The 24,781-nt window shown below is 38.6% G+C and overlaps 1 protein-coding gene across 15 annotated transcripts in view; it reads right to left on the bottom strand.

Annotated features, from left to right (window-relative positions):
- Nucleotides 1–24,781, bottom strand: part of NRXN3 (neurexin 3) — a 982,949-nt gene that overhangs the window by 31,230 nt on the left and 926,938 nt on the right. For 6 of the 15 annotated variants that reach the window (XM_069017992.1, XM_069017995.1, XM_069017993.1 and 3 more), the window contains one exon: nt 7,012–7,096. In XM_069017992.1, the coding sequence (XP_068874093.1) occupies nt 7,012–7,096 (85 nt within the window). Of the gene's footprint in view, nt 1–4,936; nt 5,833–5,957; nt 6,208–7,011; nt 7,097–24,781 lie in introns of those variants that run through there. The other 9 variants (XM_069017994.1, XM_069017996.1, XM_069018002.1 and 6 more) reach the window with 4 other exon arrangements.

Below are 24,781 nucleotides of genomic sequence, written 5' to 3'. Positions count from 1 at the left end.
GTGTGGCATTGTCTGCGCCTAAAGCACAGATAGCAGGAATTCTTACTCTAAGACATCAGCATGTACACACAAATCCCTTAAGAAGCAGTATAAGAAGTCACTTTAGCATTATGCCAGTAAACCACTTCTAGGAGTAAAATGATAACAGAGTTTGAAAACTGCTGAAAACAGAACAGCTGCAAACTTGGTCTTATGAAGCTCTGCGGAGACCTTGCAACATCCATCCTGAAGCCTCGGGGAGACAGTCAGAACATCATTTAAAGCTTGGTGCCTCTTTGTGGACCTCCCTCGGGTAGGTGAGGAAGGGAAGAGGGGAAGGGAAGGGGATGAGGGATGACAGAGCGCAGAGGAGCTGAACACCAGCTTACGAACAGAGAACAGAATCACATAACAACACTGGACCAATGGACTCCAAGACACAGTGACAAGACAGATGGACACAAACAAGACGCAAAATCACTACTGAGAAATTTAAAAAAAGCAAAGAAACCCCATTAAAAAAAGTAGATATATAACTCTGAGGCTGCAAGTAGCAGCCAAGGGTACTAGCATAACTTCTGAAATGAATAAATTATAATATAAATAAAAAATTAAAATCAAAACAATATCCCCCCAAATTATACACTACAGACTTGCTTGGTTAGCCTGAATGCGTAGCTCTGATGGAACATAAGATGGTGTCATCACAGCCCATGCACCGGTTAATGAAGGCCATGGTTAGTTACATCAGCTAAACTACAGCATGCCAGAAAAATGATCTCGCACTGACCCAGAAATAAAAGATACGACAGACACTCTGCATTGCAATAAAATTCTTTTTATGCCATCTGCAGTTTCTAGGGCTCTTTACATTGGAAGAGTTTGCCCTGGGAATATGTGGGGTAAAGGGGAGGGTTTTTTTCTCTGAACTCAATTGAAAAAAAGAAGGAAAAGGGAAAAAACAGGATAGAGACTTTGAAGAAGTTTTAAAAAAGTAGGAAAATAAAAATAAAGGAGGGGTAAAAATCTTCATTCTTTTGCACACAACTTTCTTGGGAAGTCCGAAAATGTGGCTTTCTTAAGGATGGCAAGAAAAGATTTTGTTGCCTTAATTAGTTTGCAGATCTATATCTCATTCTTGAGATGATTAAATCATTATTTTGTTGGAAGAACTCCAAAAATATAAATTGAGAAGTACAGCGATGATTTCAAAAATTAAAAAATAGCAGTATGGCACGATTACGAGCCAAAAAAAAAAAAAAGGGAAAGAAATATAAAAGAAACTAAAATATCAATCACCAAAAATTCATGCGGCACAAGATGAGGTGAAACGACAGAAAATGTTCTTCAAATATATACAATGTATATATCTATCTATATATACACGGAGTAGGTGTGTATATATCGATTGATATACCTGTATAATTTTTTTGTTCTCCCTGCCCCACCCTAACCCAAGGCTAATTGATAGATGAAATCATCAATTAAAAGGAAATAAATAAATAAAAGGAAGAAAGAAAAAATTCTAACAAAAAAGAAATTAACGTGCTTTATTCACCAAGAAATAACAATATCATGCATCTGTCCACACCAGCGGATGCCAGGGTTAGATGAAGGCATGAATTTCTGTGTAAACATGTGATTGGATGATAGGGGCTACTGTTGATATTGGTCATTTATTACTTTAGCATATAGATATATATGCACACTGTATATATATAGTGCATATATAGATAAAATATCCTCATGGGTGGGGCCTTTGGAGCTTACATAGAAAGAAAGACCAATATGCTGAAAACCAATCTCAGTACTCCTAACATAAAAAAAAAACCCAAAACCAAAACTTCCTGTAAGTCATCATCTGCATGATTGTAAAACTTGCTCATTTGATTTTGTTTCAGCTGTAAGATTGTAGCTAGGAAATTCCATCAGACAAGTGATATTACTACACCTTGGGAAGTGTTGTGGATGAACCCCTGTCCTTTGGGTCCATAGGGTATTCAGCTTATGAGATGGGAAGTCTACTTCTCTGAGTACTCAGAGGCATGCACATAACTTTAAAGGCCATTTCTTATTCACAACATGAGAAATGGGCAAGAATTCCTGCTTGTCAAAGGGAAAGATAACTAGCTGGGATTGGGGGGGGATGTTCCTCTTAGGAGAACAATAAAAATTCCCTAGGTGCTTCAGGAAGGTTGATGCAGTTGTGAAGGACAACAGCCAAATCAACACTTCTTTTGGTTTCTTCAATGTAGTCTTCATTTCCAACATATTGATTTTTGTACTGTGTTGGTGGATTTGGAAGACAGTCTGCTTGTTTTCTGCAAATAAATCTCTGACCCAGGCAGCCTGCAGGTGGATGGCTCCAGGCCAGTAAATTATAGATACACAGAGCATATCTGTAGGATATGTGCCTCCTGTGTGTGGGTATGTGTACAAAACACTATGGAACTTCCAGTGCTGTAGATTTTGGCATATCTGCTGCTGTCTCCAGTCCCTCATCAGAAGGGCTCACCAGTCTCATTAGACAATGACAGCCTTAACATATATGAAGCCTTTTGGGAAACACAGAATAAATTTCTCTGGGGGAAAAAAAATTGCATAGGAAATTGATAGGCTGATAGGAAGGGAAAACTGGTAGCTGCACCTGGGAAGAAACTCTGGATGTGTCAAGCCAGGGAGTAAGGATTAAGCCCTACAGACCATTTCAAGAGGCTGTATTCTGGGCTTCAGGCTAATTGCTGAGTGTTTGGGTCTCACAGTTTTGAGTAGTCCAAGGAGCAGCTTGGGCTATGATCCCAATCAGCTGCCTGGCCTCCAGCACCCAACCTGCCTGGTGCCAGAGCCCCACTAATGGACATCCTTAACAGGAACGAGGGCAATGGTATGAGGAGACAGCAACAGCTGTCAGGAAAGCATAATTATAATCCTCAAGGCTTTGAAGTCTCAGTAAAATCAGATCGTAAGGGTGCTCCTCATTTCACTGAAAAGAGATGAATGCTTTCTTTCTTCACAGTGCTTCCTAGTCATTCCTTGTCAGAAAGGATATTTTCCTTACAAATCTTACATTCTCTGATAGCAGCAGAGTGACCAAAACACCACCACAGAGCTGTGCTCAAAAGCACAGACTCAGGACCTTGCCTTGAGTTTTGAGGAACTTCAATACTTGAGCCTTGGATCTCCCCGGACTAGGCCAGAAGAGAGTCCTGTACCCACATCAGAGAAAAGCATCATGTTTCTGGTGTGGAAAAAAAGTTTTTTGGCCATGTACTGGGACAAGCAACATTTTCATAGAGATAAAAGAGGATCTTCTCTTGAATGTTAAGTAAATGCCTCTTCAGGGCAGATAAACAGGTTTTTTTGCCCCCTATCATTTAGATTAAGCCTTCTGGGAGATCTAGAGAACTAAGGGTTCTAAGCTTGTGTGCAATAAGATGAATAGTGGGCAGTTTTTATCCCTGAACCTGCAATGGTTTCTTTTGCATTACATAAAATACAAATGGGTTTTGGATCCACAGCTGTCATTGCCATCACTTAGAATAATTCCTTATGTATACATACATGTCTACAGCCGGTGTCTGTAAGCTACCTCAGTCAGAACAGGTCCAGTGACAGCTCCTGTTTTTTAAATGAAGTTTTTTTTAACCAAAAGTCCAAAAGAAATCACTTTTGGAAGGGGGGCCACAAAGTGTTAGCCAGCCTGCTAGTGTTTCAAGCCAGCCTGGAAAATCCTGAAGAGGCAGAGTGAGGGAATCACATTCACACTGTGTTTTTTAAAAGTGTTCAGATGCAGATGAGATTCAGGTCTTGGATTCAACTGTGAATCAGAGTTAAGTGGCAATAAGACCTTGCCAAATGGTTCTCACATGATATTTAGCCTCAAAGAGGATATGATTTTCAGCCTCTGAGTACACCAAAAACAAAGGCTTCAGAAGGACTCTGTAGAATACTGCCCCTGATTCAGGACCAAGACCAAAGTAATATCTCTAGATATTGGGATTTGATTCTGACCCATATGAAATCTGAAAACTTCTGATTTGCAGGGAAATAGTCTCTGCTGCCCTTGTCTTGGCTATTGCACAGCAGGTTCATAGTGATGTGTATCATATCTCACAGCTGCAGCAGTGAGTTCAGTAACCTTTACATTACTAGACCATGGCACTGAGGGTGATAGAAGGCCATATTTGGCAGAAACTCAAGAGCTTTAAAAGCTACACATTATCAGAGCAACAAAAAGAAGACTGTGCTGGGTTAGGTCATTTAATTTTCAGTCTGCTGTAAAAGGGATCAGGCAAGGCAGAAGGCAGCGACCTGTCAACTGAAGAGGATGAAGCAATTTCAAATGAGCCCAATTAAAAAAAAAGCCAACATTAAGTTATAAAAAAATCCGAAGCCACACACTAGAAAATGCAAGCTAGATAATCTGGATCTTTTCTCTGCACAATGTACATATTTAAATACCACATCTTGGCATATGGCCAGAACTCTGACTTGGCTGGTGAAGTGTAAAGGCAAACATATCTGCTCAGCCAAGCCAGCACTACTGGATTTTGATAAGCCGGCTCAGATTGCCTCAGTGCTCCAGAGCAGAATGGGCTGAGTGAGTGCTTTAATACTGGCTGGATTGTAGACACTGGGTGCACTGAGAATGCAGACAATAAGACAGAAAAAGAAAATAAGAAGCCCCGTAAACATGCTATTTTCCTTCTTATTATGATGGAATGAGTTAAGTTTATGCAAAAAGGACCTGCATATTCCTCCTCCTTCTGGCAATTCGGTACACCAGCACCTCTGAGAGCAGGGAAACTCAAAATCTGGAAGTGCAGATTTCATCAACAAGGACCATCTGGGAGACTTATTTTTACACATAATCAAGCTAACTTTTATTCTCAATGTCATAGTAATTCCCAAGAAAAGAATCAGATTTCAGTGGCTTATGTGGTCCACCTCCCTATGCAAGAGGAGTAGGGTGCAATAAAAGATACTGGGCAAAATTTGCAAGAATGTCTAGTAGTTTAGGAGAGGATCTTCAGCAAATTTTCAGTGAATCATATTATTTTACACAGCAGATATTCAAATGTCTGTAGGCATTTATATCTGCCAACTGTAATGCTTAGCAGGATTTTCAAAGGCAAGTCATTTTTACAAATCCAGTTTGTACCTGTTTGTAGCATTAGATTTCTAACTGTGTCAGGAAGGAGATATTTTTAGTCTGGAAATGTTGCTCTACAGCACTATGAAATTTCATGCTAAACATCCTGTTTTGCCAAATTTCTATGCAAACTTTGATTTTTCCACTGGCAGCAAAAGCTGAAAATATTGCTGTTACAATCTCTAACTGCTGAAATTATTGTGATTTTTGAAACAAAAATTTACAAGAGGAGGAGTCTGATAAAGACCTCATTTTGTCCTTTAATTGAAATACATGGCAATCAGAATATAAGTTTAAAAAAAAGAAGTCTTCACACGTTAGTGAAGCTTTAATGAAGTGACTTCATTCATTTGCATATCAGTTGTGGTACCTTTGTCCTTTTAACGTGGTCCTATTAATCTCATGCCTCACTTTCATTAAAATCACTGTGCTGGCATTTCATTACTATGTTTATTTACACTCTCAGTACCCACACTGTTTATACTTCACAATCTAGTAATATTTGGACTGCTGTTCTTTTTTTTTTTTTTTTTTTTTTTTTCCTTGGGAGTAGAAAAACTCATAGAAATCTGTGAAAAAGAGACAGGAAGTAGGCTGAGCTACCTGTTACCATCAGTCTGTGTCACTGCCATCACAGGAAGTCAAGAGTATGGGTGGAAGTTCCCAGCTACAACAATCTCAGGTTACAGCAGGACCAAGTTCTACTAAAAATGCAGGTACAACATGACAAATTTAAAAGAAATGTGAAAGCACTAGCCTTGGGTGAATTTTAATGTTATTATTGTATTACTCAAATGGCTTCAGGAAATTAGAAACAGAACATTTATAATACTTTCTTGGTATTTTTTGTAAGGAAAAAAAATATCATCCCAAATAAAACAAAGCAAAAACAAACAAAACAAAGCCAAACAAAAGAATCCCCTCAAACTATTTATATGTTTCACTTTTAAAGACAAAAATTCTAACCAAACGTCCTCTTTTTCTTTTAAATGTACACAGAAATTCGATGATGTCTGTTCTCTATTATAGAAATGCTTAACTCATGGCAAGCCTCAAAAAAGAAGACTTGGAAAAGCCTGTAAGAAATAAAATAGACTGCAGTTGCCTGCTGGATATCACATCATATATCTCACCAGAAAGAAAAGCCATCAATTTATCAAAATGTATCTGAAAGGGAGAAATTGAGTCAGTTCCACATGGCCAGTCCTTCTGACTCTTTAATGGATACATTTTGAAGCATCACTGCAGATAACAAGGCAAGAATTACTACTAATTTTGTTATGTTAAAACTACGTTTTGGTGCTCCCCAATTTCTTTGGGCTCACAGGAAACAAAATTAGTATAAACACATTACCATGTTAACTGTACTTAAAATCCCATGGACAAATGTATCCCTTAACATCCATCTTCAGAGTAATTAAGATTAAACTTTGCTAGTAACTGATTTTTGTTTTGCTTTTGTTTCTTTTCTGTTTTCAAATGTTCACCCTCTCCACTTCATAAATCTTCATTATTTGTCACACTTCATATTGATTTTTTTTCCTACTGTGTCAGTAAAGTAACATCTACAAATATGTGAACTATTAATTAGCTGTGATCACTTTCAGAAAGTTTGCCTTTCCATGCGAACAACTTTATATAAACCAAATAATGACTACATTTCTGTGTTTTGCTGTTGCCAAGTCCATGGGATCTGATGCTTGGCTGTATAATTTCTTATTTTATATACAGTGTATATATACATGAGTGTATATATATACACATATACACACACATATATACATATATAATTATATATGTATACATTCACACACATATAAAATATATGTATGCATTGTTTTTTGCAAATGAAATCAGAAAGCAAGCAAAACACAACTGACCTGACTTACCTGTACTGGGCTCACAGTCAATGAAATCTTCATCATCACTGGAACATTCAGCTGATGAAACGATGTCATCTGTTGTCTGGCATGTGAAGCAAAGGAACAAAAGAAAAAAAAATATTTGCACGTCAATAAGCTATTACAGAGGCAGATAAATATCCAAGGGAAAAAAAAAGTTTCACAATTGTAACTTTTAAAATATTTAAGCTATACCGAGTGCTCCATATATGCCTGTGTAAATATGTCAGCCACTGAGTTGGAGTCTCCTGTTGGAGGAACAGCGCTTATCCTGTACTGTTGAATATTTCAGATGAGCACAGGTGCTGTGCACCTGCTGGACTCTTTAAGGCAGCAAGTGGGTCACACTGATGCTGTTGAAGGAAGTATAGTGGGCTACAAAGCCTGCTTGGCTGGCAAACTGCTCTCCAACAGCCACTGTAGATGTGTCTGCTGGGAAGAGGCTGAGCTCCTCCCATGAGTACCAGTATCATGTAGGGCCAGCAAGAAGGCACTTCCTCAGAGACTTACCATGTGAGGCATGTTCAGACTGAACATGCTTTCTGCAAAGAAAAATATACAAGATAGACCCAGATAATACACACCACTCAGCCAGCAGTACTCTTTGCTGTGCCTGATGCACCACTCTGAGAAAGATGTAATTACTGCTCTGTTAATGCACCTCTTGGGCTGGGAATCTGGTGTTTACCCAGATAGCAACTATCTGTGCAACTCACTGGTTGCATGATGAAGAACTGCTGCATGTGTCAGGTATGTCCAACATGTAACCTCACCTCCTTGCTTAGCAAGTGAACAGGGATGTGGATGCAACTAAGTTGACCAGCTGGAAAGCCTGGTTCTGAAAGGGTTAAACCAAATTGTGGCCATTCACAACCATTAGCGGTTTCATCACATTCCTTTGCATTTCCAGGTGGAGATATTTTCTTCTTTTTAAATTTTTTTTAAATTAATTTTTTTTTTTTTTAATTTTTTCTTTCTGTGTGTGTACTGTTCTAATTAATGAGCAGCGTGTACTGCAGCATGTTAGAGAGACGTGTACTGGTGCCTCTTCCCAGCAGCATCTCCTGCCTGTAATTGCTGCAATTAGCTGAATTAGTAATGCAGACCATTAGGGAGAGCCTGTGGCAGCCTCTGGACACAGGTTGTAATGTTCCTGCACACAATACAAAATTACCCCAGCTCAGCAGCATTGGCTCACCCACGGCTTCTGATGAAACTGTGTCCCTTAACAACTTTTCCTTGCAGAGAGCTGCCTATTCTGCTGAGCAGTAGGATCAGTGGGATGACTCCTGAAACAAGACAACTGAAATGCTCCTCACCAGGCAGGCAGCATTGTTGAACTCAGGAACAGGACAGCTGAATTTCAGTATTCTAGGTGAATATTTCTGGGAACCTTACATCTCAACAAGACTTTCAAATCCTTATTCCTGAAAAAGACTCTCCAGCTTTAAATAAGGTCTCCTTTACATTCTTATGTCTGCTATGGCTGTCTCCAACAGGTTCCCTCTTCCCTTCACATGAGAGTTCTGAGGACTCAGCCTTTTCTTTAGCCTCTTGTGCTCCTAGCACTATGAAATACCTCTGACCCCTGCCAGAAGTTCCTTGCTCTCCCTCTCTCTGTTTGTGTTTGTGTTTGAGGAAAAAAAGAGAACCAAGAAGTCAGTCAGAAAGATCAGGTTGAACCTAACGTTCCTTCAGTCTTGATTTCAGTGGTTTAGATTGAGCCAAGAAAGCAAAACAGGATAGGTCAGTTGCAAGTAAAAATAATAAAAATAGAGTATCTGTAAGAAAACCAGTCATGAAATATTTTATATGTTACTCAGTCATACCCAGCATAGTCATTTGGCAATGTTTTGTGGGATGTTATCTTGCAGTAGTTTCATGCTTAAATACTTTCATTAAATACTTTTACAATCTTGCTTCCATGGGGAGTAAAAAAGGAACTGGAGGTAATATGTTCCTGCCTTATATGTCAAGGTCATTTTTTTAACATCTCCTTTCAGTCATAGAAAGTGAAAGAATTCTGTTGAAATCCTGGTGACTTCTCTTAAGACAAGCTGGCTTTAAAATTTTGTGAGGGGACAAGAAAGGAGGAATGCACGAAATAAAAATTTACTTTTTTCAATTCTTCTGGTGTTGTCGCACATATTTTAGAAAGTATTACTTATCCCCAGAAACTTTATAACTTATACAGAGATCTCATCCTCCAACAGTGAAACACAGCTGTCCCTGGGTAAAAAGATAACAGTTTTTAATTGCACCAATGTTAAGTAATTTAGCACAATTTAGTAAACAAGGCTATACTGCTAGAAATTTTTAAGCAGGCGATATGTAGTTAATGAAACTGGAGATTTATACTGTAGTTGTCTAAGGTTAAAGATAGCACTGTGAATAAAGAATAAACTATCCATCAGTACTAGAAGACCTTGCTCAGACAGTGCTAAAACCCTGGCAACTGGTTTTGATTTCCAGGTTAAATTTAGATCATGTGGATTTTGCTCTTATTTGAAGATCTGACAATTCACACTTCTCATAGAAAAACAGTGATGATTTGCTCCAGTAGGAAATAAACATAAAAATTATAACAAGGTGTTGTTGTCACTTATCAGCTGCTATACCTATTCGATTACCCACTTACTTGCTCAGATCTAAGGGCTTCATGCAACATTAACGTGGAATCAAATCCAATTGAATTGACAATGTGATTCAGTATTTGTAAAGAATAAGGAGTTCCTTTAAAACTATTTTTTCCTCTTGCATATTAGGGGCATCATATGAAACCAGGAAGGTAGCAAGGGCTTTTTTTTTTTTTTTAACTGGACACCTCCTTGCAACAGGATACTGGTAGGTAATAAAAGGTTAGAGTATTTTGGAACTGATCAGCCAAATTAAAGGTAAAAACATCCTTCCAGAGCTATTGATTACCCTATACCTAGTTTGGGAAGTCCCTGTACCACAACCTGAAAAGTCACGAAACCTAGCCCTTGTTCCTCTTCTTGTTCAATTTCCCATCTAATAAGCAGCTTAAGGCAGTACAAGCAACATATTAATGCTGCACTCTGATATGTGTACTAGATTTCCTGCTATAAAATCCTCTTGCAGCTTGTGTTGGTTCTGAACAGAGAAGGGCACAGTAAGCCAGACTCAGACAAAATGCAAATGTGTAATGTACTATTGTACACCTATACTATTGTATACTCACCAACCCTGTCAACTCCAACCTCTATTTGCACTTTTTCATGACTGGTTCCACACTTGATTTTATCAATTAATCTCCATATTTTCTCCCAATCTCCACTGCATGCTATTTCACCTGATATTTTTTTTTTTCCTTCTTTGTGACTGCTTTATGCCATCCTGCTGATTTTGTACGTATAAAAATGAGGGTTAGCAAAAGAAAAAACCTCCAGTAGTGGTGTTAGATTTAAGTCAAGGTCATTAACAAGATCTCTAGAAACCACAGAAAAGATAAGTACACTAATCTGTCTTGCCATTTCCTATCTTGTATTTTTAATCTCAGTACTTTCCATCACAATTCATCACTAACTGATTTTCAAGTCCCACCACATATTGGTTTTCCAAACACCTTCCGCTCAGATACCAACATCTGAATCATCCCAAAGGAATAAAGCTATTTTAGTGAGAAAGAAAAACAAATTCCTGACCACAGAAACAGGGTCAAGGAAACATCCAGAAGACTATTACTTCTTGTAACAGGAATCTGTACCTTTCAAGACCCTCCTGGAGCTGAGAATTTTCACTGGATGTTTATTAAACTTGCTGCTTCCCCAAGACAGGAGAGGCTAGTGAGCAGAGACTCTGGAAATCTCTCCACTAACATAATTTCTCCACATCAGGAACAGCTCACTGTGAGGCAGTAAGCAAAACCATTACCCCATTTCTGGTCCCTTTTCCCCATTTTTGAAATGGTTCTCATTATACTCACCCACTGGCCCCGGGGGATGCAAGCAGATTAATTATTTAGTGTCTGCCCAGTGATCTAGGGATAGTAAATGCTACACATTCTTATGTACAGGCAACAGGATAGTAATGAAACTTCTCCATATGCTGTGATGGAAATGATGTTTGTGTTTTCATTGCAAAGAACATGAGAGAGAAAATATTTTTCCCTTCCTGATATTAGCTAAATTCTATATTAAAAATAATAAGTCACACTATACTATTTTAAAATATGTATTTCATTTTTAAAGAATCCCAGCTTTGAAATTACTTGGCCTGTATTAAAGGCCATAAAACTAAAGATAGGTATTATAATAACTTTCAATAAAATTTCGCTCTGGCAGGAACCCTTTTTATTCCTTCCCCTGAAAGATTTTTTATGGCATTTGTATTATTATTTTTTCTCTCCCTCTCTCTAGTGTTTAATGAAATTGCTTTGGAATAAAACCAGGGTAGGAGAAAGTGCTAAACTCTGAGTCCACCCCAGAGGATTTATGGGCATATTTACCTTCAAATTCTTTCAATTTCACTGAATTGGTTCCCCATTCCTTTCCATGAATTATTAGTTCTGTAATCACCTCCTCCTAATTATTCACTCTAAGGGCCTCTTCAATCTTGACACGGTGATGGTTCTACAATCTTTGTTCATTACACTGTATGTACTGGCGTGGGATATATAGTACGAAGAAATTTGGCATGGTGAGGCAAGACCTGCTCAAGATGACTTCATTCCTGTCCAGTCTTTAAATTGCCCAAAGCCCTAATTTATGTATCAGATCCATAACCCTTGCTCCTTTGTTCTACACAAAATGGCAGGTGCTGAATCTTCCTTCTCCCAATTGCAAGGTTTTTTTTGACACCTTGCTGTTTGGGTACCGCACTATTTGAGAAAGATTAAGCATGCTGGATAAAATAAGATCTGTCACAGAACAGCTTTATGAAATTATAAAAAACACACCCAGGAATGATGGAGTTCTCCTTCTAGAGGGAGAGAAAAGACAAGGAGCCATAAATTCAAACTTCAGACAAATTCCTGCAGAATTACACACTTGGCAGTTGCTTTACTCGGTAAAGTAGGATTTTAATTTTCCTACTTGCCTTTTCCCTGAAATTCTTCTGCACACTGTACACGTTACTTCCAATTCAACACCATTATTTGAAAAGCAACACTTAATGCTTTGTTGTGAGAGAAGTGTAAATCTATTTGCCACCAAGGAACCACAATTTACAGTACTTCTTGAAATACGACCATCACAAAATTCTAGGCACAAATATCTTCCCAAGAACGAAGAAATACAGTTGTATTAACCTGGGCACTGCATTTTCCTTCCACACCTAAAATGTACAGAGCTGAAAGTCAACAAACTTTTCCTAAATACAACCACTTGATTTCCTCCATTGCTTCCATACTGCTATATTTTCTATATATCTCAAATTTATTATGGAATATGGACTACATATTTTCTTCTGTGCATAACAGCATAGAGTATAAATGTTTTCTTTAGAATAGCAAAAAGTTAGTGATGCTGTTCAGTCTTCTAGAAACCAAGATGTTTCTTGGCAAAGAATAGGCTCAAGGCATTTGCTGTCTTGCCAAAAGAAGATGAAGTGTAGATAGAGTGTCTGTCTCATTAGGTGTCATTTCTAGCTTGAATACCTCCACCTTTTGTACTTTGGTAACTGGGCTTTCTAAAGAACTTTTCGTATTCTGTTCACACTATTCAATTAAATGAGAATCCTTCATCTGTCCTTTCTACACGTTACATTTGTTTCTCGCTTTTTAATTAATCTTTATTTGCAAAATACCCTGGAGGTCATTATGGCATAGCAGACCTGAGAGACTCAGTCTGGACAAACTCAAACTACTATGTACAGATAGAAATAATCTGCATACAAATGGGAAAATATTGGAAATGTTGCAAAAATCATAATGAAGCATTACAAAAGAAGCTGCAATCTGGGTCTGTATAAACTTTTAAGGAGAGTCTTGGATCGCCTAGCTTTTGCTAAAGGTTATTAATCCTCTCCATCTCATTAGCACTGGACAGAATAACAGACAGAGCCACAAATATGTGCAAGCCCTTTACACCCCAACATACTAAAGCTGAGGTTGTGTCTGCCTCTGCAGAGGCAATGCATCAAAGAACACAAAACTAATAATTTTTCTTCATGTAGCTCATTTGAGGTAAATACAAAAACAAGAGGACCAAATCCTCTGTTTGTTTAAATTGGCATTGATTTCAACCAGACTGCATCAACTTGCAGCAAGAGAGAGTAGCTCATTACATTTAGCTTTGGACAAGTCAATGCCAAAAGATTAAGAGTAATTTTAGTCAATTCAGAGAAGAGTCACTGAAAAGAGGAAAGAACCTGAGAGATGCATGAATAAAACAGGCTTCATAAAACTAAACATCAGAACTTGGCTCAACAAGGACTTAAGTTATGATAAATTTCTACAGGTGTCACAAAGGACATCAGGAAGAAAGAGGAACTATTTTGAGTGCTTCAAAAAGAGACGAAATTAAGAAAAAAAGAAAAAGTGTTATTTTCACCAAGAAAATTATCAGTAGTGATCTTTATCAACTATGGAGAAGTCTCCTCAAGGAAGTATCAGAAACTATTAGCACTGAGTTCAAGCAGCTGCCTAAGCCATCCAGGTATGAATAGCATAAGTGTATATGCCCTAGTGGGGAATAGCTTGCTCCATCTATCCTCAGTTCAATCTAATTCACTCTAAATCAAGTCCATATTTGCACCCTCTCCATCACTATGTAATATAAACACATTACACATTTCTCTCTGCCATTGCAAAGCAGGCAGCAAAGCTATCCAGCACAGCTGCGCTCAGAACCAGAATCACAGAATATTCTGAGTTGAAAGGGACCCACAAGGATCATCGAAGTCCAACTCCTGGCCCTGCACAGGACAGCCCCAAGGATCACACCATGTGCCTGAGAGCATTGTCCAAATGCTTCTTGAACTCTTGCTTGGTCAGGCTTGGTGATGTGACCACTCCCCTGGGGAGCCTGTTCCAGTGCCCAACCACCCTCTGGGTAAAGAACCTCTTCCTGATATCCAACCTAAACCCCCATTGACACAACTTCAAGCCATTCCCTTGGGTCCTGTCACTGGGGCTGGTGTGTCACCTACCAAGAGGCTGGTAGGTAACCAGCAGGCATGTACCCTTCAACAGTAGCCCAGCAAAAGTGCATCTCCTGGCTGCATGTTCCTGGCTGGATATAAAAGCTGATGTGCTGTCAAATTATAGCATTAAGTAGGGATTATGAGAGAGCTACCCCTTAACAAAATCAGTCATTTGTCCACTACTATGGCAGACAACAGATTAGGGACCAAGCAGTTAAGTAAGAGAAAGCAAAAAATAATCTTTGCAATTGTATGTCAATCCAGATTCATGGGCAGTCATGATTAAAAAGAGCTTTGAAAGCCTGAATTATTCCTTTGAAAGCCAAAAGCCTGTCTCACTAATATCGATAGTTAGTTAAGACTGTAAAGTCTGACTCTTCTGGACCAGGTTTGATGCCAAATTTCAGAGACTTTTTTCTGTGCCTGAGCTGTGGAAAGTCAACAGGGAAAAATCATGTTTCTGCCTTTTGTCTCTGTCTGCTGGCAGTGGGAAGGGTGATGATGTTGTGAGGCAGCGTGAGCAGAGAGAGAAAGAGAAGGGAGGGCAAAGAGGGGAGAAAGGAAAGTGGGGAGGATTAATTCATCTGTTGTTCAAGGCACCCTGACCGGGGAAAGAGAAGTATTGAACCACAGAAGCTTAACCCATCTTCAATGTACCTTCCCAAAAGCATAAGGAATGTAATTCTTCATGGTGTTCTGCTGATAAGCAAATCCTCCTAAATCCTTTCAATTTATTTCTTGGCCTGAAGAAATTACACACTATTTAGGAGCCAAATAAATAAATAAAATTTCATTTCCATGAATCTAGATTGGTTGTTTATTGATTACGTATGCCCACAGAGCCACTTGCTTTTCTATTTCTTTCCTTTCCTAACAGAACAGGCTCTTTTTGTCTTGAACTAGGAAAGCATCAACTGGCAAGTCTTTTCAAGACTATTCAGTGTAACCATTAAGATTTGCAAGAGCTTTGAACTGGGCTGTAAAATACCATTTTTTTGTTTTGATACAAAAGATACAGCTTTGGTGTGAGAGAAGACTCTTTCTCCCCTCTTATAAACTAATTTCTCTTTCCACTTGAATATTCCTTCTTCCAAAGGAGTACCTTGAAGATGAAAGTTGTGTGTCTATACACTGAAGATAGAGCCTCTTGGAATAATCACACGGGAAGAATATTCATACTGGGTGTACTTTTCATCATTTGATACCGCTTGTGCTCCTTCCCTATTACACTTCTATTTCTTATTGAAAGTAACTAAATAGCTTAATGCTAAAAATCAAGCCACTACAGCTGACCCCACAACAACTCCCACCCTAAAGTCAGTGAGAGCTGCTGGAAGGACAATTTGCTGAAATTCAAACACTGCTCAGGAAACTGACTTTCTGAATACAACAATCTACGCAGTGATGTTTCCCAATCCTTGTCCAAAAGTCTTCAAATGGAAGACATTTCTTTTAGGAAATGATCTGAAAATAGATTCAGAATGTTTTCCCCTGTGCCATTATCCCACTCAGAAGAACTAACAACCAGCTGAACACACGGGGCAGCATAAACTTCAACTTCCTGCTGTTCTCAGCATCTGCTTAAAGAAGGACACAGGAAGCAAAAGCTGAATAAAGATTCTTATAGGTATGTAGAAAAAAGCAAGATTATTGCCAGAATTTGTCATCCTGTTGGTGTGGGCTCTGGTCCCTTATGCACACATTCTAATGTATTATAGTGCCACAGAAATAATTTTATTAATATGCTGGGCTATGAACTACACTTGCTGAAAAATAAAATGTTACATACTTCACCAGAAGAAGGGCAGGGCAGATCACTGGGATGCAGTAACTTTTTAAATTGCCCCAGTCCAAATTACCAAGGACATTGAATCAGAGCCCACATTTTACTTGATTTTATTTTCCTGATATTGTCATAAATTCACTATCTGACATCAGCAAAATTGCCCCCTTTCCTTGTGCTTCTGCTTATATTTCCATAAAAGGGGGAGAAAACAGCTTCTCTGCCTGCTTGGCATACAATCAGAATTTTAGTAAACATTTTACATTCTCAAAGCAAAGCCTAAATACAGAAAACTCCTTTACATTTAGTAAAGAGAAGCCTATGTTTCAGAAAGTTAGAGACTCAAATGATCTGAGATGAATCAGCTGCCCTTTGAAGACTCAGCCTCTAGTAAGAGTAAATGGGTTTTTCTTTGCGTGCTAGCTGGCACTTAATAACTGTGTCAGAAGAATATTTTTCATTTACACTTTGCTCCTTTGCTGGAAATCAATATGTCGTTTGCTGGCATTTTCTCCTGGACATCTTTATTTAGCTTGTCTTTTTTCCTCAGAGGGTAGGGAGTTGTATTTGATTTTGTTCTTTTATTGATTGGATCACTCTGAGCGAGAAATAAATAACTAAGCACAGCACAGTAGCTTTAATGACAATCTCTTAAGCCTCAAATTCTGCACACCATGTTGCACTCCCCCTAACACATGATTCAAAAGAAACAAATCTGTAAAGTACATTACTATGTAGCAAAGAGGTAGTCACACAAGCAATTTAACTGGCATTTCTACTTACGTGATCACTTAATAAAACTATACAAGTCCCATTTCTATTAAAGCAGTACTCCTATTGCTGTAGCACCTACTGCTGGCATCTCGTAATCTCTTGCAAATGAGGCTTAATGAGAAAATAAAGATATGGGAGATCATGTCCCAGCAGACATCATTCCCAGGAGAAAACATGAGCATGTTCACATATTAAACACTGATGGCAGTACAGCCTAACACCCGACCTACAGAAGGCCAGCGAGTGCTGGTGCAGGGGCAGTGGCTGCACCCTGGCTGCTCCGAGCTCCGAGCCACAGCAATCCTGCCAGCATCCAATGTGAAGTGATGAGCAAGCCAGCCCTAGGGGCTGCACAGTAGTTGCCCATCATTTTTTTTTTTTTTAACTGAGGAGTTCTTTACCTCCTCCCCTGCTTCTCTCTTAATTTCCCCTACTCATTATTACATCGGCCACAAACAGTGGGCACACAGCTGTAAAATTCATAAAGGAGAAAATACCCTGGTAGGGTCCAAACTGTAGCATTTAAAATCTAATGTGACAGGGTATGTTATTAATAAAGTAACAATAAACGTAATCACTCTGAATAAATGTGCCTTAAAACAACTTCTGCAATTATTATAAGTACCTCTGAGTGCAATAAGATAGACAACTATCTTAGAATATTCACATTAATGTGCTAGACTCTTCTTGCCAGACAAATAATCCTTTTTCTCTCCAAACATTAACCCACACTTAGAAAATGGCATTTAAATACTGTTACTCACAGGATTCACACATTAGCTCACAAGAGGAAGGCAGTTCCCACACATTTAAATGCAGAATAAACATAATGTAGAATAAATAAATGCAGAATAAATCCTGGCCCACTAGGTACAACCTAGAACTGCTCCCCGAATAACATTATAGAGCACAACATTTAACAAAGGAAAACAGCCACTAAATACCTATATGTTAGCACATATACAACATACCTGCAAAAAAAAAAAAGCTATGAATGGTTTTTATTTATAAACAATAAGAAGTTTATAAACACAACTGTCACAAAGGTGGCTGTGGTAGAACTCAGATTTCCCAGGAACAGATGGCCTCTTAACCACAAGTCCATCCTGGTTCTCTTAATATAGGATGTAAATGATTGTCATCAGCTAGTACAGAGACATCTGTTTACTCAACAAAAGGTATATATTACCTTTAACATATTGACATTATCATGGTCAAATCTAAAAAAATTAAGTTAAACAGTTCTAGACATTATTTCACCCAGCAATACAACTGCCAAATACCTAATGTTTAAAAGTCTTGCTTTTCTATCGTTAACATTTTTTTTTCCTTTTGAAATACGAGTAAACGAACACTTTAACTGGAGGGACAGGGAACTGACTTCACACCACAAGTTAGCAAAAAACATGTATCAAAAGAGTAAACAATGAAGTGAAATCAGTACTACCACCACCAGAGATCATGGAAGAAAATTTAAGGTTAGAGGCAGAAGTTTGTCTAATCACAACTTTAAAAAGGAAAGAGGTCTACTTCCATCAAACATATACGCATCAGCTTAAAAAACAGGCTGGATCCATCAAGTACTGATGAAACCAGGTAAACTTCTACCTCATGAGTTGTGGTACATGACAAATGGCTCCTGAGCATTAAATCTTAACTTCACTTAAATGCCACATAAAGGGGTCCAAGCTGCAAACAGTTGTTATGCAAGAAAATTTTACCATTGGGCAAGGCAGACTCCCATGCGCAACAAACCTGATAAACACTTATCACCGCAGGGTTTCCCAGCAGCCCCTGCCTAATCAGAACATTTGCCCAGTGAAGGATAAGAAGGCCATTTTCATTGCTTATTTATTTAGTTTTTTGGTGAGTTTGATTAACTGTAGTAAAGGCAAATCAATCTTTTGTGTTTGTGTAAAATGGAAAAAAGGAACAAAGTTAGCTTTAATGGCCCCACAGATGCTCAGCTGGAATGCACTTACTGAGCAGAGAGCTAGACAAAGGAATTCAGGCTTTAAACACCATCAAGAACAGGCTGACATCATCTATACTTCTACCTGTTTAAAGGGAAAACAACAAACCCACTCCACATACAGTGAAGAGGCTTTCTTTTTCCCTGCAATTCTGTCTATTAGCATCAACTACTACAAGGTTCTTCCTTGTGTCCTTCAGATTTCCATGGTGTAATTTGGGAGATACTAGGAAACAGGTATCCAAAGGAACATTGTCAGAAGAAGTGAGGACAGGAAGCTCTAAATTCATAAGAATACTTCTTTCACTGTCAGTGAACTTGCTTCTCAACTCAGTTTTGTGGCAATGTTACATTTTTGACATCAATAACCTCTTGTAAGGACTGAAAGACACCATGAAATTCATGCCCACTATGAAATGAAGAAGCTTCTGCATAAAGAATTTGAATGAGACACTTACCAGCTGAAAGTAGAACTCTGAGAAAGTTTTTCTCTCATATATTCTAATTATAGTGTTGACAACTGTGGAAATCACAAAAAAACCCCCTACGCCATTTTTATGCAATGCCCATTAAAAGCCTTTAGTAATACTAAGAAATATCTAGGTCTTCCAGACTGTGGACAGCCAAGTTTTAGCCCATGGAGGATTTAACCTTAGTCTTAGCAAGGCGTGGAAAAGGACAGCTTGACCAGGATGGAGCCAAAATATAACAAGAGTCCCCATATTCAAGATATTCCAGTCCTTGAACAGACAGATAAAAGTGTATGCTTAGGTATCTTGCTACATCAGTTTCTGCATTTTCATAAGAACTAAAAAAGCAGAAAGAATCAGAACTTTTGTTCTAAGACAAAATTTCATCTTCCATTTCTATAACAGCTACAGCAACAGCTCTGGGTTGATGGTATGTTTCTGGTCTCTCCTGGCAGGAAACAAGTTCACTTTCCCTTAAAATTCCTTTTTCAGTGGTATCATTATTGTAGCTTCACTTGTACCAGCCAGAAACAAAACACAATAGCCACCAAATTTAAAAGGTGGTGCCTCTGCATTTTCAGACTTAGGCCCTACTGACACTAGAGAGATTACTGGCACTACAGACATAAGGGCATATCCAAGCTGGCAGAGCTGCTCCTTTTAGGTCCAGCAATGGTGACTGAAGAAGGCTTTCTGCCGGCAGAGTTACACCACCTATGAGTGTTTCAAACTAAGCTGACAATAACTGGCATAGTTATATCCATATCAGGATTTTGACTGGCAACAGCAGGTAAAATCAAAGCATGTGCATTTCTGCACTGTGGGACATGAAGTGAAGTTGTCAGAAATCCAGAGTATAGCACTGTATTCCTCTAAAATGCTTCAGGATGGCAAAAATGTTTCTAAAGAATCCTGTAATTGTCTCCAATTATTAGCAGCTGTTATTAACTGTCTCAGTTATTAGCAGGCATATAACTTAAGTCAGGAATTTGCAAGTAAAAGACCAGTCAGTGAGATTTCTTTTGATTCAGAAATCTCAAGTCAGAGGGATCCATTATTTTCACCAAGTCTGATTGCCCATTTTACACAACTGTGAAATTACACAGAAGAGCTGAGTGCCAGGACGCCTCTGCCACGGATTTGCAATGACCCTTTACAGGGCTCTTAATGTGTCAGCACACCACAGCTTAATTTTTAAGATAATGAAGATACACATGTATCTCTTGGAAGCAAATGCTTATAAGCTTCTCTGATGGTACCTTGAGGACAGTGCTGTATAAAGCATCTGAAGGAAGATTATAGAATCCCAAAATCATTTGAGTTGGAAAAGATCTTTAAGATCATTGAGTCCAACCATTAACCTAACAGTGACAAGTCCACCACTAAACCATGTCCTGAAGCACCACATCTACACATCTTTTACACCATCCAGGGGTGGTGAGTCAATCAGTTCCCTGGGCAGCCTACCCTGATTGTACCCAGTTCTTTATTTATTAATACATTTAACGTGAGCAGAAAGACTCACACTGTCAAAATGAACTCCCATATGGACTGCAACAAACTGTTAAGCAGGGCTGAGGTAGGAGGGACATAAGAAACATTCTGCTCTCTTTCATGTTTCTGAAATGAAATAAACCATTGGAAATCACTGCCCAGTTCCTACAAACTGAGACTCCTGCAGGAAGGAATTTCTTGCAAATTCTGCTCATCAGTGGAAAAAACCTGCAGTGCACATCTATAGAAATAAATGGCAGCAGAGCTTAATACCAAAGGCATATGACCCTCAGAAAAAGAGCCCTGCCATAGTAGACCACCAGTACTCATCCCATCAGAACACAAAATTTACTTTCAGCACAGGTTTTCCAACAGCTGCAGAGCAAAGCTCTGAAACCTCTCTACCAGGCAGCCTTGAATCTCAGCACCTCATAGGTAGTGGAACAAATTACCTGGCTGGTCCCAGGATATCCCTTTCACCTAAGTGTCCCACTTACCCAGAATGTGCAATTGATCGAAACAAATGCTACAATCCGACACCATGGAGCTCTTGACAGCTGTCAACTCATTAAGTTCTATTCACTGGCTTCCCACCTCCTTGCCAACATATTACATAAATTTCTTTTTAGCTGGCAGCCCTTTCCTCTGCCTGAAACCATTTTGTACTGAGCATGTTTGAGTCCATTGTTTTTTTTTAAAATGAATTTATTCCCTTCCCTTTGGTAATTTGCCTTGCCTTGCAACAGTTTGAATGGGCTGCAGGATACTGTTTCATTATCAAGCTGCAACTGGAAATGAATATTTTATAGGAGCTGAACAGAGGTTTGGCTGTAAATGACTATATCCTAATTACACAAAACAAAAGGAAGACAGAAAGAAAAATGAATTTAATTAATGAAATATTGATGCAATTTACAGACAAAGGCCTTCCCATTTGGAAGGGAATTCCTGCAATGTGAATTTTATAAAAAGAGTTGGAGGTGCGCTGCCTCCTTCTTGATTTATCTAGTTATGTGTCTCATATTTAATTTTTGCTTCTTTCAGGCTCTTTAAAATGCCTGAAGGTACGTCTGGTATCTGTCCATACTGTCACAGATGCAAGTGCTTCAAATGCAAATATATACTTACAATGACTGTGTTACAAAAACATGTAAAAACAGAGTGTAAGTGTAGGCATGCTTGCTTAAACTGCACTGAAGCCTTGACTCCTGCACCTGGTGTTAGATATTTATGTTTGTTCACAGATAAAGGATAAACACAAGAGAAACCCACAGAAGTACTTTTCTCTCACATATGCTAGTCGGAGTGGCAAGCATCAGTTAGGAAGTGGTTATACCTGCAACTCTGTGCTGCAGAGATTTTGTATTTCATGGTTCTTAATGGGCTTTTTGACCACATGCTGACATATTAGCTTTTAAAATCTATTTATATTTTTTCTACAATATCATATGGCAGTGAGTTCCACAATTTGTGTAAAAGTACTTCCTCCTGTTTGATCTCAGCCTGCTCCTACCTTATTTCACCCTCAATCTTGTTTCATGAGAAACTGTGAGCAGTCATTGCCTAATCACAATTTCTCTGATCCATTTTGATTTTAGAGACCTCTGTTATCACCATTTGGTTACCAATTTTTCATCATGAAGAATGTCAGCCTATTTAACCTTTCCTCATGTGGAAACCATCGCATCCTGCAGCTTTTTTATTTGTCATAGATCAGGTTTTGAGAGCTGATGGCCAAAAATGAGTGTAATGCAGAAGGCAAAGCACTACGCAGATTTACACAGTGGCACAATGATAGTTTAGCTTTTTTTTTCCTCTAACAATTTCTAAATTTTGGTTTGCCTTCTTGAATGCAAGTACATGTCCAAAAATAACCAAATCTGGTCATTTGTTAGCATAGGAACTAATTTTCAATGTTCAGTGTGGTTAAGCACATACATAAAGTGCCCAATAACGCATTTTTTCTGTTCTGGCCTCAGTTTATGACATTTTTGAATTAAATGCCGTATAACAAAAATGATTTATTGATTCCTGAGATGCTTCAGAATGCCATCTGTTGAATTGTATATGGAGTGTGATCTACAAAGAAGCAATAAAGCTTTTAAGAGGATACTGGATTTCTCAGTCATTCTAAGTCCAGCAAACTGACACCTTTCTGACATTGCAGAAGGCACCTGAGTAATCTCCAGGGATGCCTGTCAGGTTCACAGAGTCAGGAGACAGAAGCAGAGCATTGTAATGTACAACCATTTAAAATGGCCTGGAGCAACCCACGCAAGATCAGTAACAGATAGAAGACTTGGAACTATAAACAGAAATGTGGAATGTATTCTTATACATTCCAGAAGTGAGGACACCATAGAATCTGCTCTAACTTGTTTCCTTACCTCTTTTTGATGGTAAATGGTCTTCATATCATGTATGTTGTAAAGTGAATCAGACTTAAATATAATGTCAAAATGCTGCCTGAATAAAATTAGAAGATGAGAATAGACCTGAACTTTCAAGAAAATCACACACAGCTGTACTTTGTAGCCCAAAAGGCAGTCAAAAATGGAAAAACTATGGCATATGTTTGCCCAAAATAACCTTTTCTCTTCAAACCATTTGTATCATTTTGGATGAGCATTACATCTCATCCTGGTGTGGACTCTGTTGTCCACTGGGGATCAGTAATGAAATAGTTTTAAGGACATGGCTCCGGTTTAAAGTTAGTAAGGTCAAAGAGAATGCAGAGTAATAAATCCTAAAACTACAGAACCAAGCAATCACAGAATCTGGTTCTATGTGAAATGCAGTCTTCAGAAACATGGGGGAGAAGCTATTGACTCTTGCTAGGCCAACCAGCTGGATACCAGTAGGCAAACCTTTGCAAAAGCCAGAGAAATCATTGACCTGAAAGTATATAATCTATCATGTCCTACAGTCATAGTTTCTTTAAATCCTGTATAGCACATGAACATAAAAGACATAAATCAAAACATAACTCCTATACAATTCCATACCTTGCCATTGATTTAAAGTACATATAATTGCTCATCCACTTCAGTGAAAAAAGTAAAAATATACCAGGAGTGAGTGAATGAAATAAATGGATAATTGACAAGTTTGGAAGGGAGACAGATACCTTTCACAGACTTCACTTACATCTCTCCCTGTGCTATGACTGATTTTCTAGACTTTAGTCTCCATCTCCCACTCAGTGTTTCCACCTTCAGCCCAAAGCTGTCAAAGTCTTTCTGCTCGTACTGTGCCTCTCCCTCCCCTGCAGTATTACTGAAGCTCAGGAGCTTTGGTCTTCTACTTTCAACATTACTCCTCTTTTTCTCTAACCCCCTTTCTTCTTTCAGACTCTGAGGAAAACTGAGTGGCTCTTTAATACCAATGAAGATACTGATCGTGACTTAAACACAGGCTTCTAGATTTGCAGGGGAAAGATTTCTTTAAATTACACATTATCAGAAAACATAAAACTTATATGTGAAGATACAACAACTACTACCTGAATTTTAACAATAATAATATTACCCAAAGCCTCAAATCAGATCAGGATCCTGTTATTTAGATACTACAGTAAAAACAAGATAAAAGAGACCTTGCTGCAAGTACTGCTGTTTAGACGAAGCAGCAACATATTTAGTACAGCTGACAAGGAAATAACAGCTCAGTTTTATGGTGAGTTATGATGTTAAAAGATTAGCTTTTGTTCTATGCTTGAACAACAAATGCCCTTTAAAAACAGCCTCAGAAACAGAATGATATCAAAGTATCTGTTTTCAGATAATAATTTTTTTTTTTTTTACTTGCGCCTAAATTTCAGGCATACCATTCAGTGTGTGCATGACAGCAAAGCACCCACTGGACACCTGGGAGGGTGCAGCCCCCACGAAAGGATCCAGGCTTGACATCCATGCTTCTGAATAGCTAAAAGCAGGGAAATTTCTCACTGCATCAGGAGCGTAGGAACAAGAACCTGCAGCATCTCCTTCCCAGAGCGGTGCCCCGACTGCAGCCTGCTGTGGTGAGAGAGCCTCTCCCCTCCTTGCATGATGGAACAGGGACCACGACAGAACACAGCCTTAGGAAATACCACTTATAGCCAAGATTAATGAAAGAGCAAAGGAAGTATGGGCAGAAAAAGACTGTTTGGCT

This window comes from Aphelocoma coerulescens, chromosome 5 (assembly GCF_041296385.1).
Source record: "Aphelocoma coerulescens isolate FSJ_1873_10779 chromosome 5, UR_Acoe_1.0, whole genome shotgun sequence".
Classification (NCBI taxonomy): domain Eukaryota; kingdom Metazoa; phylum Chordata; class Aves; order Passeriformes; family Corvidae; genus Aphelocoma; species Aphelocoma coerulescens.
This window is presented reverse-complemented; position numbering and strand designations above follow the sequence as displayed.